Below are 25,392 nucleotides of genomic sequence, written 5' to 3' on the forward strand. Positions count from 1 at the left end.
AGTCCAAAAGGAGGTTCAACAAAAGGGTTGCCCTGGCCAAACAGGAAAGATATTCTATTAAAAATAGAATAGCGGTAACACGGGTTCTTAATAAGATTAATAATAATCATAAATTTGAAGGAAATGTCTCCAGAATCTATCTTGGAAAAGCACAGAAAGAAATCAGGAATTGATATATCCCCCCTAAAAGTTGGGTGCTGTTTATTTTTACATATTTAGAAGGTGGATTATTTTCACAAGTACAAAGAAGTTTCTAAATCACAACATCTCCACTTCTGCTTGGAAACCAAACGCACCGGTAGATTTCAGGTACGCTGTTAACTTTTGCTTCCTTGGCCTGCTAACATCGCCATCAGGAAGCAGGACCACAACAGGATTGCATAAAATGTAGCGGGGCTCCCTGAGGAAAGGAAGCAGCACTTTGTGTGCCAGTGCTGAGATTCCCATTGATACTGGTGAGGGGGAAGGCACGGCAAAGACTGAAATCCTACATGTCAGAAGTGTAATTTTTTTCTGTATTTCTAACTTGGCTTTGTTTCACAAAAGCATTTCATAAAAAGCAGATGCATGAAACATGGAGCCCTGGTTTAGAAATGCTTCTCCTGTTTTTATAAAAAGAATTATTAATGGGGTGAATTTCTTAACACACAGTACTACATGAGTCTCTAAACAGGTCCTTCAATCAAACACCGCAGCCTTTGGCCCAGGCTGGATGGCTGCTGACTGAAGTGATTTTAACAACGCCGCTACTACAGGCAGTACCTGTGCATGTGTTAAATTATTTAAGATCTATTCAAGATGTGGAGATGCGAGAAGTAGTCACTGGAACTAAAGCAGCAGTTTCTTACCCACATCTCTCAAAAAGCCTTGGTTGGTAAAAACCCCATTTTCCAGACTAAAAGCTTTAAACTAAAGTTGCCACTACTCAGCCATCACCCCTACAGTGAAACTAATGATTGTTGTGGAAGATAAATGAGCAAGATTTCTACATGTGTTGACAGACGGTCACAAAGCTTGAGCTAGATACTAAAGAAATACTTTAAAACGGTGACTGGGGAGTACCTGTAAACTCATGGTGCAATGGACTGTAAGTGCAAATGCTGTTCTTGTTCCTTCCTAGCCTCTCGTCTGTGCATGTACATACACACACGTACTGAGCCACAACTGCAGCCAACGAGCAGTAAAAGGAATTGCAGTCAGCGTACTGCTCTTCTACACCAAAACAGATGGACACTTTCAGTCCACCACAGAAAGGCTTTTCAGTGTACCAGAGTTCACGACAGTTCAGTCCTACAGCAACAGAGTCCAGCTGCAATAAAAACACTCCTGCCACAGAAGCCATGCTACCTATCACCCTAAGAAATGACTGCTGGAGCCTCCCAGCACCAGATGCATTCCTGAGAATTTGCTCGTTTAGCAAACCTTGCCACCCAGCCCGCTCCTTCCTTGACCTCCTGCATACTCCCGTTGTGACTTTTCCAAACAACAGACACAAGTGGTGGTTGACCATAACGGGCACAGGGTCCTTCAGTGCACCATGGGATTGCTGTCCGCACGCTACAGCTACTCCAAGAAACAAGCTTCGGGGCTGCTTAATAATGGCAGATCTGCATATAATAACATTAGCCTCTTAACTTTCTTTGCTTATCACCTGACCGTTGCCTAGAGATGCTTTTAAAGACAGACAAGACAGGTGTTTCTCTAAGTTTTTCTCTGAACTTTTATGTGAAGTGCAACACGTAAAATAATGCAGCTGTAACATCTAAAATAATGCAGCTGGGAGCTCAGGGGAAGCTCTCTGTACCAAGCCAGCATCTTCCAAACCAAACGCTGCATTACGGCATGGTGCTTCGTGGCTAAATATCCTACAGACCTGTCATGAGTTACCACTCCTATTTGTTCATGTGCATTTATAGTGGCATCCTGGTATATGACAATCTAGGGAGAGGAGGTGGGGAGCAAGTAAAAGAGAAATATCTACAGGCTAAATGCATGGCAGCTGGAAGGTTCTCCACAGGTAACATGCCCGAATGACAACAGATGATAAACTTTGCTTTGCAATTCAGATCTATCTTTGATGTACCTGCTATCACTGGGATAAATGCTATTTGAAAACAGGTATCCAAACAGCAGATCTGTATCCAGTTATACTAAAATTTGCAATGCACCAGGAACCTCAGCTGGGCCATCTGCTGTGCTGAGCCACAGGAAAGTGCAATCACATACTCATGTCTGTCCGAGATGCATTAACATGGGATTTGGGGTTATTAAGGGAGGAAGTCGTGGAAATCAATCTTACTTCTTCTCATGTCTCCTCTCAGTCCCATCACCTCAGTGTTTCAAGAAGCCAGACAAGGCCACAAGACAACGCCACCCTGATACATGGTTCAGAAAGGCAGGGATGGCCTTTGGAGCATCACCTAAGTAAGTGCTGTCCGTCTCACATGCTCAGACTTCTCAAATAAAAGATGGGATACAAAAACCAGGCCTAGTTCTGCACTGTCACGAACCTACTTCTTGTATTAACGCCAGGTTACTTCCATCACTGCAGCCACGCTGACACAGCAACGTGCTGATGTTCTGCAGCGGTGCAGAAAAGCCACTTGTTTCAAATTCTGTCTGGACAAAAGAAACTATTTAATATAATGCACTGCAACCATCCTGGGCAGTTAGGCAGATACCAGGACACTAGTATCACCTAGCTAGAAGTGCAGGAAAAACAGACAGCCTTCCACTCCAAATTTTAAGCACAAAAATCCTTAATTTTTTTTCCTAAAGTATTGTTCTGAAACAATAAACATAGCTTTGCTTTCTCTGCACAGCTTTGAAAAGATCTTTACAAATAAAGGGACACACATACACAGCAGGACAAAGGTCAAACACGCTGGGCAATACTCACTATTTGAAAACGTTACAAAAAATATCACAGTTTCGATAGTTCTGAGGGAAAAAAAAATTAGCAAATTTGCAACAAAACTGTTAAGTAATTAAAGCAAGACACTTCACACATGAACTTAAACTGCTAATTAAATCCCCCCTGCTTAATTGACTAGATTTGCATATCATTCAGTGAGGAATGGCTCGGCATTACACAAGCCCTTCCTCGTACAGAAGACAGCTAAGAAATAAACCACGAGCAATAAGAAAAAGCAAAGTCAATTTCAGAAAGGAATAGAAATTTTCAACTGAGATTTTCAACTTATTTAAAAAAAAAACCATCAGAAAATGACCACTAATTCCAAGCAGTTGCTGTTTTAACAGTAATATTCATTACTGCAACATCAACTAGAGTCAAGGCAAACATGCAAACATCTGCCATCTGCATTGCTAACAAATGACCAGAAGCACAGAGGATGGAAGTAGTCTGCCAAAAGCCCTGCTCCAAGGATGTCCAAGAAACATCGCTGCCTTCCATACTTTTTGCATCACTGCACTTTCCCATCCGATCCTCACTGAGGAAAAATCAATGCAAAGAAAAAAAGAAACAGCTTCAACCCTGGACTCACCATTTGTTGCACACTTTACTGCTCCCAACTGAAGCAACATTATGTTAAAGTTGGAACACCTACTTCACTTTTTTCTTTCGCTAAACATTTATTAGGCTGAGTAGGAGAAATGTAACTGAAATCAAATCACACACAGCTGACACTGATGTGAACAACCAAAGAATCGTGGCCATTCCTCAGTTCCAACCTTAGAAAAGGGTACATCATAACAAACATGTCTGCAAACTCATGACTGCTGTGGAGGCTGGTATCACATCAGTTCACTGCATGCTCCATTCACAGGTACCTCCCATAACGAGATATTTATTTATTCACTTCAGCTGGTATTAAAAAAAGTTCTGTCTCTATCTCATTTTTAAAAGGTTTCTCCCCAGAGCCAGCAACTGCTCTGCCAGTCTGTGACATGGATGGTTTTGTTACATAGATTTTCACGTGTTTCTTCTTGTTTTTTTCCCCAGTTCAGCACGCTTTGCATATGAAACAGGACATCTCCCCGCCCTCCTCCCCCATCCCCTCCTAATCCAGAAGGGACCTCACTTCCTCCCTCTTGAACAAGCAGCTCATTCAGCAAAAGGGAAATCCCAAGATGCACTAGGGCAGAAAGCCTACAGAAGGAGCTGGGGGGGGGGACGGACACAAAAACAAACAAAAACCCCAACCCCTCCACCCCACCGAAGTGACACATGTGTCCCGAACAGCAGGAAGCACAACTGGGCCGCTCGCTATGAATTCGCTGCTGCAAAGCGCCACTTGAGCACACGGCTCTGCCACGCCGGTTATTTCAGAGCTTTCCAGGGTAGCAATTCAGTTCTGGTCCTACCACAACACAGCCCGCAGAGAAGAAAACCAGCCTGGGAAATGCCAAAAGAAAAAGCTGCCCCACCAGAACCGAAACTACAGAAAGCCAGCTCAGGCAATCTTCTACGTGGTTACTGAAGTCGACTCTGGAGAGGCAATTTGGAGCAACCCAGTTCTTACTTTGCAATTACAATGCAAACTAAACTTGGTTATTTTTAAAAAGAAAATTAAAAAATAGGCATTTGATTTTAAAGACATTCGTTCAAAATGGATCCACATGTCTCCCAATTTCCCTGAGACCTAGTGCTCGCTTTGTGACATCTGAACCATCTGCACATCAAGCAACAAGTTTCAAGGGGGGCTAATAAGGACAAGAGCTTAATTCAAGAAATAAAAAACTCTCACACAAAAAATACAGCACCATAAATGTAAGGGTTTTCACATCTGTCGTGATGAGATCCAGCTGCTCTGTAAGGAGAACATGAATGAGCATCCCTCTCGGAAACAAAGAAAGAAATGAAGTTTGATTCGCGTGAATCGACTGAAATCAAATCAAGTTGTAACAAGAGAAAACTGCACCGATAAATTAGTCCAGTTAATAGGGGCAACTTGGATAAATTCCTAGAAACTTCAATTTTAAGTTTCCTTGTAAATTTGTAAAAGTAGGATTTAAATGCGGAAAGAGTGTTCTAAGAAGAAGTTCTACTGAACGCCCGGCAGCAGATGCAGATTTTCACATGAAAAATCTCCACGCAATCTGACCCTCGCGTTATGAGCAGGGCAAGAACTCCAGCCACGTGCAGGTGCTCTGACCAGCGGCTGCCACTCCAGGCTGATGAAACTGCACCGAGCCCACTGGCTCCACTGGAGTCAACACGGTGCCTAAATGGCCTTCCCCAAACAGAGGCAAGGCAGCAGGCTGTGCTGCTCATCATTACGCTCGGGGTCTCTTCTGAAGAAGCTCCTGTTTCTTTCATTTACTTGCATCAGTTCCTGGCGTGGTGTACATGGCAGCACTGCTATACCCATGTCACGTGCATTACTCTCACTGCACACCACGCAAAACAAGCTGATTAAAGACCCTCAAGGTCTAGACCACAGAGTCACTTAAAATATTATCTTCTATACAATGGCAAAAGTTGAACGTCATCCACGCGCCTGCAGATACATCTGCAGTGACACCACTCCGGGATGGAACACACGCAGCAGCTGCTTGCACGCTGCTCAGTGATGGCACCAGGGTTCAGATATTCCTGTCCGTGCATGCTGTCCCCTCCAGACAGCACTAACACAGCTTCTCCTACAGCTACATGTGACCTGAGGAAGCTTTACAAACTACACCGAAATGAATTTATTTGCGATTTTGGTTTATTATTGATTCATTATAATTAACATGTGGATTATCCTCTTGTTCACAGAATTAGAAGTTACTGTCAGAAAAATGCCTCAGCTGCACCGCAGCCTGGGAACACAGGTGGGGCAATGACCAGGCTGGTCCAGCAGCAATCTGCTCAACATGGGAGAGCACAGCTCGCACTCCGGCTCTTGCCCACTCCTCCCGTGTTGTATTCATGTGTCACAATACTGGGAAAAAGATATGTAACATTTTTCATCCCGAGCACTGAACTGCTATACTCAAAATAAAATAAAGAGAAGCGTGACAATCTGTACAAATGCAAATGTCCCAAATGCCAAGACTAACATTTCTAAAACCTAATTCAACTCTTTCATTTCTTAGCTGCAGGCCGTTTACTGCCACTCCTTTTTTCCACCCAAACAAAAGACGAAAGGGATGACTCAAAGCAACTTGAATTTCAAGCTAAAGCCACAAAGCACTGAATGCCTGATCTTTAATATTAAACAGGTGTGCAGATGATATTCATTCAAGTCTCATCATGGCTAGGTTAATTGTAAAAAACAAACTGCAAAAAGACCACATTTACCTAAAAGACATGGGTAAGTTAAACAACGCTGTAAGGAAGGATGCCAGGCATGTGGTAAATGCAAGCAAACAGCAGTTACACCACTACCATTGCTTCTACCCTCCTGTCCCCTCAAATCACTATTTTTTCATTGCATTCCAGTGATTTTCTTTTCTTCCTCCAGATTTCTTAAGATTACACACATGAGCTTCGTTCTAGAATCATCAGGATAAAGAAGGATCGATAAATCTATTACAAAACAGATTTTCACGTAAATATGATTCTCGAAATAAAAGTTTTGGAAAAGGAACTTTGAATTTGCTGTGCTGAAAGCACCAAGTTTTTGGAGCAGTGTAGGAGCACACCACATTACCCTTCTCACCCCACTGCCCACTGCTGAACACAGTCTGCACATTTCCCCACTTGCACCTTCAGGCTTCTATTCATTGGCCTTCACCACTTCTGCCAAAAAAAAAAAATTACGCTGTTGTGGCAAAAAGGAAAGGCAAAAAGCCAAGCCCCACTAAACCTCTGCATGCATTAGGGCAAGGAACCACTGCAAAGCATTCTTCTTACAGGAACAGTACCGGACCCAATGCTGCAGGCTGATTTACGGCTCACAGCAGCGCTCACACCGCTCTGTGCGCACTGATCTCCAAAGAACGTTTCTAAATCATAGCAGCATGGGTGAGAATTCACTCCCACTGAATTAACTGACACTGCAAGTGGAGGGTTAAGAATGGTGAACCATTCAATTAATTAATTTAAAAACTTCCATGAAACCCCATTACCTTCCAACTCCAGTCAGTTTATCAGCTGTGGAGTGACAGGATTTTAGAAATTCAGACTTTCTTCACAACAGAAGCATAAACTGGAGATCTGTAACATCAGTGAAGGTTACAGGAACCAGACCACACCTTGTCGCCTTAACATTGCCTATTTTCTGATTTTCTGTCCTGTTACTCTGCATAAAGGCTACAACATATACTCTACAGCTATAAATATGTAAACCTCTGGAATAACACAGATGGTTTTTCTTTTTTGGCGTTTAAAGATACTAGTCAAATAAAATATTAGGCCTAGCCAAAGTTAATATTTAGAGGGTTTTTTTTTTTTAATTATTTGATGTAATTCACTGCTTGTAATTGGTGCTACTGCAATCTCTTTTTTAGTAAGCAGCAGGATCCCCACGTAACCTATAGATTTTACTGCTCAACAGAATTATTTTGTTTGTTAGATCCTGAAAAAGCATCTACAAGCATTATGCACGTGGTCCAAGACACCCAGCACTCCAGTATTACATAATAACAGCAAGGAGCGTCCCGATCCCATGCCTGCAAACTGATCTGCGTGGGCAGCTCTTCAGATCTGTGCAGCTCCCCCATTGAAACCCATGAGGGCTGAGTGCAGGGGTCAGTGCCAGATTTGGGGCTGCAGGAGCCAGCCCCACAGACGGCCTCGCACAGAAGCTCACGTTTAGCCAAGAGGTTACGCTGCCTTCCTCATGTTCAACACACGCACGTGAGTGCAGTCGCTTTCTTCTCCCATATGAAGTGTTACAATACAGTTTAACTGTGCTGAAAACCAGCAGAGAAGTTTTTACTAAATGGTCAGAGATCACTAGGAGCAGCATTACAGAAACATTTTAGATCCTTGTCTTCACTAACAGAATTGGGAAGCTTCACTGTCTTGTCTGCTCGATGGTAATAAAGGCATCATCTTCTTATAAAAGCAGAGAAGTAAAGATAGAAAACAGGTGTTACTGTTTCTGATTTTAACAGTACCATTGGCACATGTAACTTTTTTTTCTTTTTGAAACATGCATCAAAACTCCACAGATCCCTCCCCAGAAGCGCCCAACTTGTGTGCCTGCACCTGGGGGTGAGAGTCAGACCCGCACAGACCTTGCAGTAAGTGGAGGGGGCTCCAAAAAAAAAAAAAATGCAGGTTATGGCACTGGAAAGATAGGAAACGTTTTTCTTGCAACCCTAACAGATGTTGTCCAATTAAGGATGCAAATAAATCACCCTCTGCATTGTGAGTCAGAAAACACATACATAAAAGCTCTCTAAATACATTTCAGTTTAAACTTGCATAATTCTCCCAGTGGAGAAATCATCTTAAACTTATGTAATCCTTCGAAAGAGTCATTATTACAGACAATTCTGTGCCGCTAAGAAACAAAGAAGACATCTCTAGAAAAGAGGTGCACCCACACAATTAATTATACGCATGTAGAGGGAGCAGGGGGAAGGCTGGAAGAGCTCCGCAAAGCCCAGAGCCTGCTGTTTCCACAGAGACTGAGCTGTAACCGAGCTCAAGGAGCTGCTCCCCTTTCACCAGCCAGAACTGTCTGTTATACTTAACCCAGACTTCCTAACACTTGATATCCTGTCTGCTATTTCAATGCCCTTACTCAACATTTCAGACAGACATTACACAAACTGGCTGGTGAAAAGGGTTGAGAAACCAACAAGCAATCCAAGTCAATGACCTTATTCTATAAAATGATGCCACTGACTGAATGGAGGATGAAGAACAAAGCACAGGGGTACGTGTCCTCTGAATCTTCCCTAGGAAAACTAAGAGAAGCACTAGTCTCTATCTTATTTTCATGTCGCTGCTGGCTTTTAATCATTAAAACCCAAGCAATTCTTGTGCTTCCAATTCAAACGATCCCCACGCCAAAGCAGAAACAGTTGCAATTAAAAAAATAAGTCACATTTTCTACAAAGCGTGTGCAAAGGTAACTGCACATCAATCAATAAGCAACGAAGCCAGAAACCAGGTTATCGATTAGCTCCTCTGCTGTTTATCTCCAGTATACAGGATGATGCTGCAGTTTCTACATATGCACAGAATCTCTGCCCACATGCACGCTTCCCCTGACTGTAAGCACAACTATTTCAACAGCCAGAAGACCACTTAACACAAATAAGGATAGCAGAACGTGTCTCATGCCAGTGAAAATCCCACTGTGCAGCGTAACAGGTTGTTTTAATATGCACCCAGTGCTCAGAGCAACCCAAATACAAGTGACAGCAAGCAAACCTCAGGTGGAGCCAACGATAAAAGACCCACACACGGGAATTCCCACTGGCTTTGCTGGCAGGATCAGGACTTGAATTTCTATCTGTTTTTGCTACCTCACCCAAGCAAAGGTCAAAGCAACAACATTAGCTGAGTGTACAGGGGCCAGTGTGTCAGCCAGCACGTTTGCCCAATATGGGCAAATTGGGGCACGTTCAAAGAACTGCACCCACACCTGATGCAATTTTGAGGCCAAGTTTATAGTCCTTGAATTTGCATGGAGGAAAATAAAGCTGACCCTCATTCCAGCTTTAGAGATCTCCTGGGCAGTAGAAAAAATAAACTAAAATAATAAAAAATAAAGACTGACAAATCCTAAATACAGGAACAAAAAAAGCCCACCCTGATAGATACCCACTACAACTTGAAAGCATGGCCTTGCACAGAGCGAGCAGCAGACAAAACCTTTTCAGCTGGAAGCCAGGAACCAGTTCCCAGCTCAGGAACGACTGCCCCGGTCAGTACGGTCTGCCAGGATCAGAGCAGCACCAAAACAACACAGCAGCAGAAAGCTACAGGTTCACCATCAGCTCCAGCACGGCCCATGAATGCTGGGTCTCACCACAAACTCACCAAATCTACTTCGTGTTAATACCAGTGTACCCTGGTTCAGAATCTGTTGCTTAACTCCATGACTGCCTGCACTGCCAGGCAAGGCACAGGAAGGAGTCTGATCCATAGACAGCTCTCTGCGGTTTGTGGGTGAACTGGTTCCAATTACTGAGCTGCTGATTGCTGTAGTGAGAACTGCAGAACCAGCCCAGAACAACACGAGACTGAACTTCTACAGTGGCAATGAAGACAATGAAATGTGAAAAACATTAGACGAGGTGTATATAAGGGAGTAAGAGAATGGGGTACGTCCATTCAGACCAATCCTCCTTCATAATTATTTTCCAAAGAAAAAACATTTCATCAGCTTGTTTCCCTCTTCCCAGAATGACAAATACTGACTGTTTTAGAAATTGAGCAGAACAGCATTAAAAATAAAAATGCGGTGCCTATTTATTATTAACACATATATTATAATTGACAAATTTAAAAGAAAAGCGTGTTATATTACTACATTTTAAAGTAATGCTTCCTTTATGCGAAAATCAATTTGATTTAAGTGCTCTATGGCCACTCAGATAAAATAGATTAGCTGAGTAATTGATAATATTCTATTGATAGATTTTCTACAACTCGGATTGAGTTACTTTGTCTGTGCCTTCCTTCCAAAAACCTCCTGTTGGATGTAGCTTGACTCTTCCATGAGAATTCCCTCTAAATAAAAATGACTGTGGAGTTCAGTTGGCTTTTTTTTTTTTTTTTTTTAAATTTAATCAAGCTTTCTGGGTCTAAGTACTTCGCATTGAGACACAATTCACTGTATGATGGCAAAGCAGCTGGGCTGGCCGGGCCAGCAGTGTGAATTCCAACCATCAGCTGTCCCCAGAGCCAGCCCTCTCCTTGCTGCAGTTGGTACCACAGGAACCCCTTAACTTCAGCAAAACGTGCTGGCTAACAGACAGAACTGACATGAACTTTCAGGCAGAATGGATGATGGACCTTCCCCAAACCCTGCTCAGGCTCAAGCACCCAGATGCAGCCCCCAAGCTCCCAGTCCCAGCGGTGCTGCTAAGTGAGGTGTAGATAAGGTACCAGTGGCTGCCAGGATTTTAACCGCTGCGTTGTCTAGACATGCTCTGAGCAGCCTCGCACAGACGCCTCCAGATGCTTTTACAACACTGGTGTCAACACTCATCTCAGCAAATAAACACACACCCTCATCGGTCAGCCAGCTCCAGCCAGTGATATCCGTGTTCATCTTCTGGCAGACACACCAGGTGTTACAGGCTCTTAGCACATCCAAAAAAACACATTGTTTTTACATGCATCTTCAAAGCACGCTACTGTTTTGGGCAGAACATCCACCCCAGCCCAAAACTACAGACATGGAGAAGCAAGCGAGACAGCCCAGGCAATGAAGGGAGCAGCAGATGTTCTAATATTTTAGGCAGCGATTTTCTAAAGAAGAGATTTTGTATAATTCCCTCCCTAATTCAACAGGGCTGAATGCAGGAAATTGTGAACTATTTCAGGGCAACAGAGAGCCACAGTTGACTCAACATCATTAGACTGTTATTTGCAGCATATTCTTTGTCTCACACACATGCACGTACCTGCTCAATCTACAACACCTGTAAAAGTGTTTGTACTCTTGGAAGAAAAATGCTGATGTGTGCTCGAACAGTGACACCTCCTCAGCTAAGCAGGACTTTACTTAGGACCAGCATCCTTTTCCAAGTCCTATTTCTAAGTTGTAAAAAGACTTTAAATTTAAACCACTCCTTGGAGGCTTCAACATTTTTGTTTCAGGCTCTTCAAAATTGTTACTGGATAATTCTTAATATAATTCTTAAACATCAGGCAAGTGAACAAACGCCTTCTTCTGCTCCATGGAAAAACACTTGGACCCGCAGTTCTCAGGCAACATTTTTCAAGAGTGTTTATCAAGGCAGTTTGAACAGAATAAATCCACCTGCAAAAAAACCACCAGAATCCCTCTGCTCTACACACCATGGGATGCATACCATTAACAAATCAGGAAGCTTACTACAGCCAGGAGGCAGGACTTGGCAATACAGAAAGATATGCATTCAAGATCTACTACTGCAACATTGCAAGTGGGCTCAAAACGCAGTGCAGCAACCACCACGCAGCACCTAAAAGGCCACAGCTCCCCTGGAACTCACTCAGTCCCCCACTGTTTTACTTCCAGCAATTTCTGTTCTTTGATTCAGCTGCATACTTGACCTGGCTAAACCTTTCTCCAGCTGAGAAAGCTGCATGTTGTGGCAGCGCTGGGCTGGGAGGCATTGTGAAATGAAGTGGGAGGCCTTACGTGCTTGGTTGTGTGTCAGTATCAGAATGTTGCTTCTAGCTTCCAGCTACTTCATAGAAGTGCTGCTGGGACATGAACCGTGGGAACACGGCGGTGCTAGCATGTGTGGGTGTGTTCACACATGTGCAAGGGAAGCTCTCGTATTCTCTGAGTGTCTGATCATACACAGTTTTGCTAAAAATACAGATGTCTGGCACACAGGTAGGAAATATGAAAGCACTGTCAAATGGTGCTCAGTTCAATATTAAAAAAAAAAGTTCAAAAGAGACAGAGCCAAACCCACCCTCCTTTACTGGAAATAGCAACCAAAGAGCCTTCAGGCCTGCTTTTTGAACTAATTCAATCACAGGAGACATGCTGATGTTAAAAAGCAGTGATGTATCACACTAAAGTGGAAAGAGAATCTGATAGATATACCAAGGCCCTATCTATACCAGCAAGCGAACACAACATGCACCAGCTGCTGAGCTCAAGTAAAGTGCACTGGAGATACATTTCCAGGACCCTGTTTTGCAACCCTGTCAGATTACTCACATTTTGAATCTCTCAAAATAGCCCAGAATGTTACAATTGTGCTCCATGGCAGTAAAGGCAGACGAAGCGTGTGGCAGGCAGGGAAAGGGAACACTCATGAAAGTAAAAGCAGTGCGGGTACCTGAGGATTCTGAAAGACCAGGCAGAGGTCACAGCTGAAAAAAACTGCATCAGCACACGAGAAAGTGGAAAACCCAGCGAAGGATACAAACAAAGGAAAACTGAGAGGTTATAATATGGCTCCAGAACAGAAAGAGCTTTATGAAGTGGCAGGAAGGTGAAGGAGCTTATGGGAGGTAAATCATTTATCCAAGGATTAACAAGGAGGATGTAACAATCTGATTTCTAAAAGAGGGTAAGGAAAGTGGCTGAGCCACCTATGGATGGCTCCTCTCTGCTGGGGCTCTTGTCACAACTCATCCCAGTTTTGGTTAGGACCCTTTGCTGACTTCATTGAGCTACAGATGTAGATTAAAGCTGCTTCTGCAAGTAGCAAGACCAGAAAAAGCTCATCTGGTTCAACCAACCATGCTGAGAGACGATGTATCTATGTATCTATTTCTCAGTACAGATAAATAGATGGATAGATATGCACAATGGATGCTCGATGCAAATACATGGTGGGAAGTAAGTATCTAGGCAAAGCTATGCCTTGTAGCAATGCTTTAAAACCACCCAACAGGGAAAAAAATAAAAAATAAAAGGAAAAAAAGCAAAAAAGGCAGTTCTGCCAGTATGCCAAATCTGCAGTGGGGGCTCATGCCAGCCCAGCTCCTGCATTTAGAAGTCAGCCCCTTAAAAGGCAGAGCCGTGCTAGCGAAAGCCTACATACCTCATCACACAAACCTCACGGAGACACAAAATGGGTCTAAAAACTCACTGCTTCTTAGCCAGCCTCAGCAGCAGGCAGCTGCATCCCAAGCTGCATCGCACCCACAGAGCCCGGGGAAGGCACTACACTGGGTACACACGTACACAAATAAATTAATCAGGAAAAATATTTTAAAATCCCTCTCGCACACAGAAGACAGCATCTGACACAGCAGATTATGGCATACAACACACAGACACCTCTGTATAAAGCAGAACAAAGCAACACAGAGATCTACATCAAAAAGGAAGACCACCACAAAGACACATATGCTTCACCCTTTCATCCACAGAGACAGACAGACACAGAGCCCAGCAGACACACAAAACCCACACAGACTGACGGTGATTAACAATAACATGCAGACACGGGATCATCCTTTCCTTTCCTTACTAGGCTTCTAAACTTTACTCCAGTGTTACTTGCCCCTGGCCACAGTCTACCAACCTTAGAGCCAGATTAAATCTCACCGTAATTACCCGCACACACTGCTACAACACAAATGACCTTAGCATATGATATCCGCTGGCTAAGCCCTACGGAAAAAAAAACTACAGAAAAAGGAAGGATAAGCGTTCAAAACTCCACCAGTGATGTCAGGGCCTCCTCAAGACTGCACCACATGAATAGGAGCTGAGAAGACAACTCGAAAGCCTGGAAACTCCAAGGCGTCCTGCACAGGATGTGCGCTATCCTGTCATCTGAGTGCACACGCACCGTGCCATTCCTCCCCCAACTCCTTCCCACCTCCCAAGCGAACCCACGCAGGAGACTTTTGACATTTCATTACGACAAACTTACGCAGAATCGTTTCAGAAACATACAGTTCTGATTTTCTTGTCTAATTTTCGGCGTCCACTGTTAGGTAGTACGAGGTACCCTGAAGTCATGCTCCAAGAAGTGCTGCGAGCAGATTTTGGAGGGTGGGAGAAGAGTGCTTGCCATGTTCTGAACTAAGGGGTCACCAAGAGTAAGGCGGTGCCAAAACTCTGCAACCTTGTCTTGCTCTCCACCTGCGTACTCACCTGGGGCACCGGATAAATCACACCACAGAACTGAGTGCCGTAAGAGCCCTGAGGAGAAGGAACGCAGACCTCTAAAAGCGTTCACTTCTATCAAACTGTGGGAACGACCACACCGGGCGCACAATACCCTTCCAGAAGGAAGAAAGTGGGGATTCTTTTATTTAGTTTCCCAGAGCACGCCCAAGAAAATTCACCGCGCAAGCTGAAAAACGTCTCCGCTGCCGGAGCCCTTCTCTCCTCTCGCAGACATTCATGCGCATCTACCCCAGCATCCCCTTAGCACATGACTGACGGAGAATAGACAAGCCATTAAAAACACATCCACCTCCAGCCACGGAGATAATGGGGCTCATTACAGCCCCGCTTTGTCACAGCGGCTCTGACACTCCAGCTGGAAGAAGGGGGGGGGGGGGGGGTGAGGACAGGGACCGAAATGGGGGCTAAGCGGAAGACCAGGAGAGAAACCGGACTCGGAGCGAGAATCCTAGATGCAGAAACGCGGAGCCCAACCAAATGGATCGAGCAGGCCCCTCGGGCCAGCTGGACTGCCCGCGGTGCGTGCGGGGGGGCCGAAAACCTCCCCGGTTTGCTTTTTTTAATAAAAGCCATATTTAGCCCGAGTGCGTATCTGCACGTTTAAACAGACATTTGGGAAGTTAACTAAGAATTAGTTCTCAGAGGGCTTTAAAAGTTCCTTTTCTTTTCGAGGTTTGTGTTACTGCCCTTCCACTCCAGACATGCAAAACCAAAGAAAACTTCCAAGATCTCTGATGGAGGAGGCAGAATCCGCCCCCAGATCTGCAGGGCAGACTTCTCTGGTTCGCTTTCACCTCCCTCCAGGGGGCTGAGAAGGGGCAGAAGCCGCCGGCCCCCACCGTTGCCCACCCAGGGCCCTGGGGCCCGTGGCACCGCTCCGCCTCTCGCCCACACACCGGGAATCGTGGGGCCTGCAGGCAGCTCAGGCTGAAAGAAAAACACAGGACACCTGAAAAAGACGCTGGGCTGTCTGGCCTCAGGACAGCAGGGCACACCGTAACGAGCTGCTGCAGCTGGCCCTTCAGATCCATTTACTGAACGTAGACATAATCCGATATACAAAAGCCTGTCTGCTGCGGAGAGTCAGACTCCATTGGGATCCCCTAAAAGCACAGACATCTCCGCTCCCGTTCCGCACTTAACTGAACATCAGTAACCTGCATCACTGTCAGGATTTTTCTCAGCAGCCACGTTTTATTCCAGCTCGAGCGTTTAAACAGCTCAGCCCCTGCCTCCACCCCTGGAGGCATGCAGTTGAGAAGAAAATTGTATGCATTCGTGTCTGGAGCAATCAGAGTTATTTTTCCCTCGCTTCTTCCCCGTCTTGACCTCCAAGCAAAGCTCTTCGCACCCCAAATCACATACTTCCTGCTCAAGTGGGGCAGTGCGATGGGTTTCAAAGATCAGGTTCCGTGTCGAATACGATATACAAATGTATACAGTGCAATTAAACTCCAGCTCCCGTGCTCAGAACGCAGCCAGAGGAAAAAGGAAAAAAAGGTGCCATGTCAAACACTGGTCGCCTACATGAACGCACACGTGGTGAGAATTAAGAATGCGATTAGATTGCTAAACGACTCTAAAAGGAAAACAGTTGGTAACAAATTGAGAACATCTATGGACGTCATCAAAAAGCCCTTTTCTCTTTCTCTCCCCCCTACTCCTTCTTAAAATAATAATTTAAGGCATCACTTACCCTGGGGGCTTTCCTCTTGTATTTGTTGTTATAGTCAAATTTCTCTTTCATTTCATCTAAGAGCTGGCCCAGCCTAGCTTTCTCCTCTTTCCCAGTGTAATCCTGGCTGAGGAGGATGTAGGACCTCCAGTTTGCAGAGTCAAAGCCCCAGTGGCAAGTCCTGTTTTCCAGGGATTTGTGAGAGTGGACCACAAATTTGTGAGGCGGGTACATGAGCCTGCAGTCCAAGCACTGGATGCAGGCTGCGCTGGGGTTACTGTAAAGCTCTGGTACCAGGAGTCCCTTACACTTCCCAAAGCACTCGTGGTACACCTTGAAGCTCTTTTCTGTAAGCTCCAGCTCAATTGTGCTAGAGAATTCCTTCTTGCAGTGAGGAGGATAGGTGCCACCATAAAGCAAGGCATTGCAAAGCCTCTCAGCATCAGTTTTAGTGATCAGCCCGCAGGAGGGGGCAGAGAAGGGCAAGATGCCCATGACTTTGAGGATCTCCAGCTGGTCAGCGGTGCATCTGGAGCAGTAAATGTGTAGCTCATCACACACCGAATTGATCTGCTGCAGGGAGAAGTCCCTGAGCACCGAGTTCAGGATCTGGGGCAAGCAAAGGCGCTTTTCCCCACCCACCACGAAGCAGGAGATGGTTTCCCCTTCCAGGATGGTCTCGCACCTCTCAGTGGACCTGTCCGAGGGCATGAAGAAGGGACCAGGCATCACCGGGGGGGGCTGGATAGGGGGCAGATGCAGTACAGGTTCCGCTGGGTCTTTGCCATTGTCTTTCTTGTACATCTCCTGTGCCCATCGCGCTGAGAAAGCAGCAGGGCCACCCAGGGAGCTCATAGAGCTCAGATGAAACTGTTCCAAGGTCTTCTGCAGTCCTGGATGAGGCTGGAAGCTGCTTCTACTTACAGTCTCCATTTTTTAGTTTCTATTCCCAAAACAAACAACAAAAATCCCCAGTTATCTTCCACGCTGGTACAAATCCACTTAAGGGATTTTTTTCTTTTTTTAAAACAAAACAACAACCCACCCTTGTTTTTTCCCCTTCCCACTCGGGTTTAGCAATCCACAGACGACGAGGAAATAAATCCTTTCTGAACGCGTCTCCTTCTCCTTTCCGTTCCCCGGCTCCGTCACAATCTCTCGCCGTGCCCGGCCCCGACGCCGCCCGGCCGGAGCGCAGAGTCACGCCGAGGCGAGGTCCTCATCCGAGCCGGCGGCCGCAGGCAGCGCGCACTGCCAGCCCCGGAACGCCGGTCCGAGCCGCGCTCCGGGCACCGCGGGTTAAATACGCGCTGGCGGCTGCTGCTTCTCTGCAGCGATCCCGCTTGTGTCCATATCCACCAGGAGGAAGGAGCGGGGGAGGAAAGTAAAAAGCGGGAGGAGGAAGGCGGCTCGGTGCGGGGAAGGGAGCAACGCGGAACAGAATTAAAAGGCCCCAATCTCCGACACTTCCAAAGCGGCGCGGGGCTGCGGGCGGGCGGGCTGCCTTCCCCGAGCGGTCCCCTTCGCTCGATCCGGGCGGGCTCCCCGGCGCCGCGCTCCCCTTTCTTCCTTTCTTCCTCTCGATCTCAGCGTGCCGTGGGGAGCCGCGGTAACAGCGCGCACATCCTCCCAGCTCCTCTTTCCAGCAGAGACTGAGAGTGCCTGAGAGCTGAGCTAATGCAGGCTGGCTCAGCCTCCCTCACTCCTCCTCCTCCTCCTCCCCCCCTCTGTTTGTTGGTGTCTGCCTCAGTCATTGAATCCCGGCCAAGAATGTGACCAACTCCCCAGGCCGGGCTCTTCCAGGAACAGCGGCCGCCTCCCCCCTCCCGCGCGGCTGCTGCACGGGCAGGCGCAGCTCGGCCCCGGGCGGCCGCGCCGGGGGGAGGGAGAGCTGCCGGGTTCACAGAGCGGCGCGTCGCGAAGGAGGGGCGGGAGGGCGCGGGCTCGTTCCTCTCGCCGTTTTATTTCTGGACAACAGTTTAAAAAAAATAATAATAATACAGGGAACAAACAGCAGCGCGCGTGCCCCGCGCGCACGCGAAGAGCGAGAGCACCACCTAAGCCCTGCCGCTGCTAAACCCGCTTGCGGCAAGTAAGTTGAACTCGGAGCCGCAGCGGCGGAGATGCCGCACGTGCGAGCAGCACACGCGCGGGGTCCGGCACCGAGCGGTGCCCTGGCGGCACGGCCCTAGGCCGGCACCAGCCGCGCTCCGCATTCACGCGGCGAGCACCGGGCGTGGAGCGGACACGCGGAGCCACCGCCACCGCGCGGGGACGGCGCGCTCGGCGCCCGGGGACCGCCCGTCGCGACCGAGGGGCCGCCGGCGGAGCTCCGGGCGAGGCGGGCAGCGCTGCGCCAAATGGCGGCGCCCGGAGGGCCGAGGCCGGGCCGAACCCGCGGCTCCGCGCAGGGAACGGCGCCCCCTGGTGGCAGGCCGCGGCACCGCGCGGGTTGGCCGCCCACAGCCCGACCTCAGCGCGGAGCGGCCGCTCGTCCTCTCTACCACGGCCCGCGCAAGAAAAACGGTTGAAGCGTTTCGTCCAGCGCTGAAATACGGATGTAAAACACAAGTCCGAAAGCGTAGCTGTGTTATCAACGAATCTCCGGGGAAAAAAAAGGCCGGAAAGCAGTCCCACATACACACAAGATAGTATTTGCTTTGCAGGAGCTACTTGAAGCACCGCTCATAGCACCTTGCCACGCTGAGCGACACAGAGATTGAGCAGTTGGTCTTACCACCGTGGCATAATGAAGATAAACCCCGGTAAAATAAGAAAGGTGAAGCAAATCCACAGTTTTCCAAACAGATACAAGAGCAAACAGAAAACCTCACCAAACCAAACAGGCTGAGGTTGAGCCAGGGTCAATGCAGCAGGGCAGGGACCGCACTGAGCTCAGACGCTATTGGTATTTCTGTGCTCTGAAGTCCCATTCCAAGGGAAAGAGGCGTCCCAGCACCGAGCTCAGCACCCTAGTGCCAGGCCTCAAGGACTGCAGGGCAGCATGGAGAGGGGAGGAACCACGCACACTGCTTCAAGCCATCAGCTGTGCCTTCACATCCCAACTCTAGAGAGCTCGAGGTTGGTGTTTGCACAGTGATCGCGCACAGATTTACGATTCATGACCGGAATTCTTAGATATTACCACAATGCCAAGGTCTGAAGATAAAACCTAACGATACAGAGCGCTCAGTCCTTGGTGACTGGTGATGCTAAGGAGGGTACAGTGCCAGCAGAACGCAGCGCTCGGTGTATCCTTCACCAAGTAACACCAGCATCAAAAGGCTTTAGGTAGGAATCGTTTTCAGTAATGTTCCGCAGAAACGATGCTCATTAAAGGCGATATACATGTCTATGACATTCCATTCATGCCATCATTTCCAAGCCAGGAGGCACGCTTTATAGAGAAGAAAGCCCTTCCCATCATTCAGCCAGTTCTGACGAGGAGAAGGGACAAGCAGCAATAGCCCTGAGCTGTCAGGACGTGGCATCCAAGTGGACTGCCATCACAGGTACTCAGAACAGCGAACAGCACCAGATTCATGCCCTAGGTGGATTTAATTCTGTTTCAGTCTTTGTTTTAAGCTCACTGAAATATAAACACGCAGACAGACTCAAACATCACGTATAGAGATCCCAGTTCTCTTCAAGTGTAAAATTATTGTTTGCACAAAGTCTGCTTAGTAATGGAAAAGGCTCTTAGTTGTGGATGCTGGGTTTGTTTGCACTCCTTCTCCTTTACTCTTTAGGAAGAAGGGACAGCAATAGCTGCAGCTCATTTTAGAAGGTGTCTGGGTTTTTTTTTCCTTCCAAATGACACTTTTATGCGAGTAAATCACTGGATCAGGCAACAGGCTGTTGATGGGTGCAATACATAAATGGAGTTCCTGAAGCAGAGGGGACTACCAAAAAGACAGGAAGGATGCTCTTGTGGTTAAGATAGAGCTCAGGACATCTGGGGTCTATTCCCAGATCTCCCACAGACTTCCTGTAGCCTTGGGCAAGTTGTTCAGTTCCTGCGTGCCTCAGTTTCTGTGTCTGCAGTGCTCAGATGGTAACTGATTAGAGGGGCAGCTTCTGAACCTAAATTCACAATGCAACAGAAACCAGTTTGCAACTCATGTGGTAACAGTAAACCTCCTATTTCCCTATATCCCACAGACTTTGCAAACTACACAACAGCAGGGCAGGAGAAGGGGGAGCAAGGAGCACTGTCACCAGGGATTAAGGTGGCAGCGCTTTCTGCCACCCCGATGACGGATTGTGAGCGTCGTGCATCTTAAAATCCTATTCATCTTTCCCCCAGTAACTGTTTGTCTTGCTTCAGTTCCAAAGCCCTCTAGCTGAAGGAAGGAGAAGGGAAAAATATCTCGGAGGAAGGGCCCCAACACCACGCTGTTTTTCTCACTCTCTCCCTCTTCTCCTCCCCCTCTCCATTGGCTTCAAGGCCAACAGCTCCTGGAACACAAACACTCTTGTAAACTTCTGAACCACACAGCCCTGTGGTGGGTGGGTGTTTGCTCCCTGCCTGCCAGTTCCAATCCACCCACAGATTCCAAAGGCCCAGAACAAAAAGCAGACTCCATTTTCCATATTTAACAGGCAGTTCATTTCCCCCCACACCTCCACGTTGCCTTCGTTTTGCAGAGCTCAGTGCCTCTCACAAGTATCTTGTCCCACCCTCTACATGTTTCCAAAGTACAGCACAGCATGTTTACATATATTTTTTTAAACACACTCACATGAGAAGTATGTTCCAAACAAATTCATCCCCCTCTGATTTTAGATGCCTGCTTAGTCAGGAAGACCCGGGGACCGTAGAGGACTGTGTTGCAAATTGCAACTGTTGACAAAATGTTTGGGAAGAGCCAATTGTGAAGAAGGAACAAAAGTGAAAAATGAAAGCACGGGTACAAATGTGATACATCAAAATTTCTACTGCATCTTATGTTAGATGGAAAATTAATTACAGCAGCAAGTATCTAATCTCTTCATGCTTGTGCTGTACACACTTATTTCTAACTGTGACACATAGCTACCGAAGTAAGACCACTTCTGTGCAGCTAGGATATTTCCTCCTCTCCTCTAGAGAGCCTTCACAAAAGGGGAGTCTTTCCACTGATATTTCCTTTACAGTGAAACAGGGGAACGCCAAACCTGCAGAATAGGGTTTCATACTCTCTGCTGACAAAGACATATCCAACAATCGTGCAGTCCTTCTCAATCAAGTATATCCTTTTTTTTAAAATCAACATACAGATCCAGCTCACAGAAAATTATTTCACAAACGCGCATCAGCTTTTTACCTTCTTAGCAAAAAGCAAATGTTCAAACTTCTTAAAAAGAGACCATATTTTGTTAACGTTTCTCCTAGAAATGCACTGAAATAAGAGAACTTTAAAACATGAAGAAGTCACACGAAAAAGAAACACAAATTGATGATATTTATGATGAACCAAGCGAAAAATTCACTGCCTGAGAAGGTCAGCAACAGATCCATGTCAAAACAAGATTTCCTTTCTCTTTTTTTCTAAGAAATGGAAAAAATAACTATGCAATCTCTTTCAGGCCAGAGCACAGTGAGGTGGCTGGGACTTCTATGGTCTTTACCACATATCAGGTCCCACCATTTTCTAAGTAAGCCTTGGAATGCTGCATAGCAAAGTCTTCTCCCTATATTACACTTCATACAGACTGGTTACAGGTTTGACTTACATTCTAATAGCTCATTTATAATGTGCAGTACAAGAGAAGGTGATGATATTGCTTTCTACCAAGATACAAATATGTTTGTAAAGGTATTCCTCAAGATATAGTTCAGAAGACAATACAAAAATAAGTAGCTTACCCTTTCTGAAGGCCAGGGAAGTCTCCAGAAGGGGCGACCTCCAAATAGAGATCCTGCTCACTCAGCTGCTGCCCCTTAAACGAGAGTGAGGAGGGGCAGACCCAGGGTTCATTGCTTGCACCTGTGCGCTCTGGGTTAGCCATGCCTTCTCACCTGGTACTCAATCACTGATTCAAGCTGTGACCTAGCAATCCCCATACGTAAGGTTACTGTGAAATTTCACTGTACTCTAAGTAGTGGCAAGATCCAGTCCAGGAGCAGTAAAAATAAAATTGGTAATTATGAGACTGTATATGGGGAGGTGGGATATAGGTAGATGCATAAGTGGTGGCTATTCCATTGAGGAAGACAAGTGTTTTGTCTCTGTCTGTAACCTAGGGTTAGAAACGTTTGCACTTTGAACAAAGAAAAGAAAAAAAAAAGATCTTACCTTTCTCCCTGTTAGCATCCGTGACCTGCACACAGTACGCTGCTCCTCTCCTGGGTCTTGCTTCTCTTCTCTCTGCAAAACAGATTGGTTTAATATCTGTTCTTTTCATTGATAACAGCTAATTACGTTACATCTTACGGGCTTAGTTCAGCTAACTGATTATGTTTTATCATGTTTATAGCACCTTCTGACACCACCATGCAGAGAATCCCATGGATTCAGCAGTCATCTCCCTTATTTTCCTAACTCCATTCACAGCTCTCAGTTCTGGTCCAGCTCGGCTCCCTATCCTATCTTCTTCTGTATCTTTTAGGTCTTTGCAAAGCATAGAACCTCCTGATCCATATATATCTCACATTCTTTCTTATTTCTCATCCCCAGAGAATAAGTCATCCAGTATAAGATTCAGCTTTCTAGCTCAAGTTACAACAACTGACTTTTTTTTTTTCCTCCAGAAGTCCCTAATCCTGGCCAGGAGAGCAGCTAGCACAACACAGCAGGCTATTCAGAAAAGCTGTCTGACTATTGAACTTAAGAACTGACTTAACTCTTCATGAACTTTGACTAATGGGCATACAATCCGTGGTTAATATATTTAATGACTGAGTGACCTGCTTAAAATATGGCTTCCTCTCAACCTAAAATTCTCATTTAAATGGCAAGAAATCCTCAGATATCCTAGGAAATACAGGAGAGATAAGGGGTTGCTAAAAGCACATGAAAGAACTCTCCACCTTTTAGAATTTTTTCACTCTACATTGCCTGGTATGCTGCCCAGGGCTGCCCCTTCTACCCACACACTGTACCTACGTGCCCCAGTGGACGCTGCCAAACACGTCATTAAAAAAAGCCATGCTCGCTACTGCCAATAAAAAAATTAATTTACTGGAAAGTCAGACACAGAGAAGGACACACAAGCTGGAGCTCTTGGGATTCCCAAAGGAGCTCACGGAACAGCACAGACTTGTTATCATTTATATTAACATCTAATCTTTCATTTCTCAGCATACCTAGCAATAACCCAACCAAAGCATAAGCAACCAACAGAGAAAAAGATAAAAATACCAAAACAAAACCTTATTCCTGTAAAATAATAATAATTGAACTGTTACTATTCACCCTCAGTATTTCCTCCTATCGCAGCTCTTACACAGGAGATATCACCAGACAGTCACTATCACTGCTCTGGGGAAAAAAAAATCAACACATTTAAGACAAAGTTCAATGTAAGACTTGGGCAGAGCATCTTGCCTAGTCTCTCCCAAAACAGTCAGTGTCAAAGGAAACGAGCGTGCCAACCTTGCACTACAGGAGCTGCTGATTAGCAAAGCCTCAGGTTTGAGCTTCACCAAAACAAAGTAGGTTAACTCCCCTCTCTTGCCATCCTACGTACACTCAATCATGCAGAGAAGCTGTGGGAATACTGATTTGATCTGCTGCAGCTGCTGTGGTGAGTAAAAGGGTAACAGAGCTGGGTTCTACAACTACATGTACCAACTTGAACAATGGTACAATTAATAACGCTTCATTTCCATCTCACCTGAAACCCACATGCAACTTTAAGGCCAAACAATTCCCTCCCAATAGCCTATCACAGACTCTAAGCATCTGCGTATCTTTTTTTGTAATTTCTTCCATCTTTAAGGCAATTTCTCATCATCACAGTATCCATACTTTGCAAATAATGTTTAAATGCTTAAGTGTACCTTTCTTAGAAAGACCTTGTGAGACCTTATTATCTGCAAGTAGGGATATCATGACCGCTTCTGATTTTAGTCTATTTTCTCATGCTCTTTGGTATATATTTTACAACAGTTTAAAATCCAAAACCATAGTGGGGAATGAGCCCTATAGTCTGCTTGAAATTTATGATATCTAACGTCTGTTGAAAAGTGATCCTCTATCTGCTGATCTGACATATGAACCTGCAATTTATTTTCAAGGCCCGAGTCTTCTATAAATAACACATACAGCACTAGGCACTCTATGGGCATAAGTGCTTGCATCATCACTTCAGTAATTCAGAACATACTGTCCTAAAATCTGAAATTTCTGCACCTCTCTCCCAAATTCTCAAGAGTTGATCTCATATTTATTTTATTTATGGACTTTCTGAATGAACCTGTGATTAAAGCGTATGCACACCTCATTAGCATAATGCGATTTTTCTTACAAGCACGTAATAAAAAAGAAACATTCATACTGTCATTTTACAGATGTGGAACTGAGGAACAGAGATAATATACAATTGGCTTAAGGCCATCCCGCAGATTCTTAATCAGAACCCAAATCTTTTATCGAATTCAAATCAACTGATTTAACTTAATAACTACTTTTATCTAACAAACCTCCACTGATATTCCTAGAACTATTCCCAAATTAAATTAATGTGAGAAGAGAATCCAGCACAAGTGTCTGTGATTTAACACTGCCCCATTCTCTCTTTCAGGAAGACACGCTTTAGGTTCCAGACAGACTAGTTCTTACATAAAGCATTTTCATTTCAAATTTCTTCATTTTTTTTAATGGGCTATCTCAGAAAAGAGAAGTACAAAGGGCTGCGAAAGGAGATGTTAAGGCAGCAAGCAGTTCTCAGTATCACAGCGCCCATGTCACAGCAGAAGGACATCTCAGCAAACTACCCCTTTCTAGCTGCACAGAGCAGAAAGCCAATTGCAGTGTTGGAGCATGGCTTGCAAGAGAACTGTTCAAATGAGCTGGCGCTGTAGACTTCCAGTGAGTTTCACTTCCATTTCCAACAGTCCTACAC

At 45.7% G+C, this 25,392-nt stretch overlaps 1 protein-coding gene and 1 long non-coding RNA gene across 5 annotated transcripts in view; both read right to left on the reverse strand.

The window, feature by feature from the left end:
• SKI (SKI proto-oncogene) overlaps window positions 1-18,552 on the reverse strand; it is a 98,451-nt gene extending 79,899 nt beyond the window's left edge. Inside the window, exons 1-2 of one of the 3 annotated variants that reach the window (XM_021417610.1) lie at window positions 17,390-18,552; window positions 16,366-17,287 (exon numbers count right to left, since the gene is read on the reverse strand). In XM_021417610.1, coding sequence (XP_021273285.1) covers window positions 16,366-17,277 — 912 coding nt within the window. In that variant the 5' untranslated portion in view covers window positions 17,278-17,287; window positions 17,390-18,552. Of the gene's footprint in view, window positions 1-16,365 lie in introns of all 3 variants that reach the window. The other 2 variants (XM_021417609.1, XM_021417611.1) reach the window with 2 other exon arrangements.
• On the reverse strand, window positions 18,722-23,941 carry LOC110408661. 2 transcript variants are annotated; one of them, XR_002444483.1, is made up of 3 exons: window positions 23,922-23,941; window positions 22,623-22,694; window positions 18,722-20,427 (listed from the first exon to the last, which is right to left on the reverse strand). It is a non-coding gene; the product is annotated as an uncharacterized LOC110408661 (long non-coding RNA). The 2 variants fall into 2 exon arrangements; XR_002444482.1 differs by lacking the exon at window positions 23,922-23,941 and adding an exon at window positions 23,742-23,909.

The sequence above is a fragment of the Numida meleagris genome, chromosome 20 (assembly GCF_002078875.1).
Source record: "Numida meleagris isolate 19003 breed g44 Domestic line chromosome 20, NumMel1.0, whole genome shotgun sequence".
Classification (NCBI taxonomy): Eukaryota; Metazoa; Chordata; class Aves; order Galliformes; family Numididae; genus Numida; species Numida meleagris.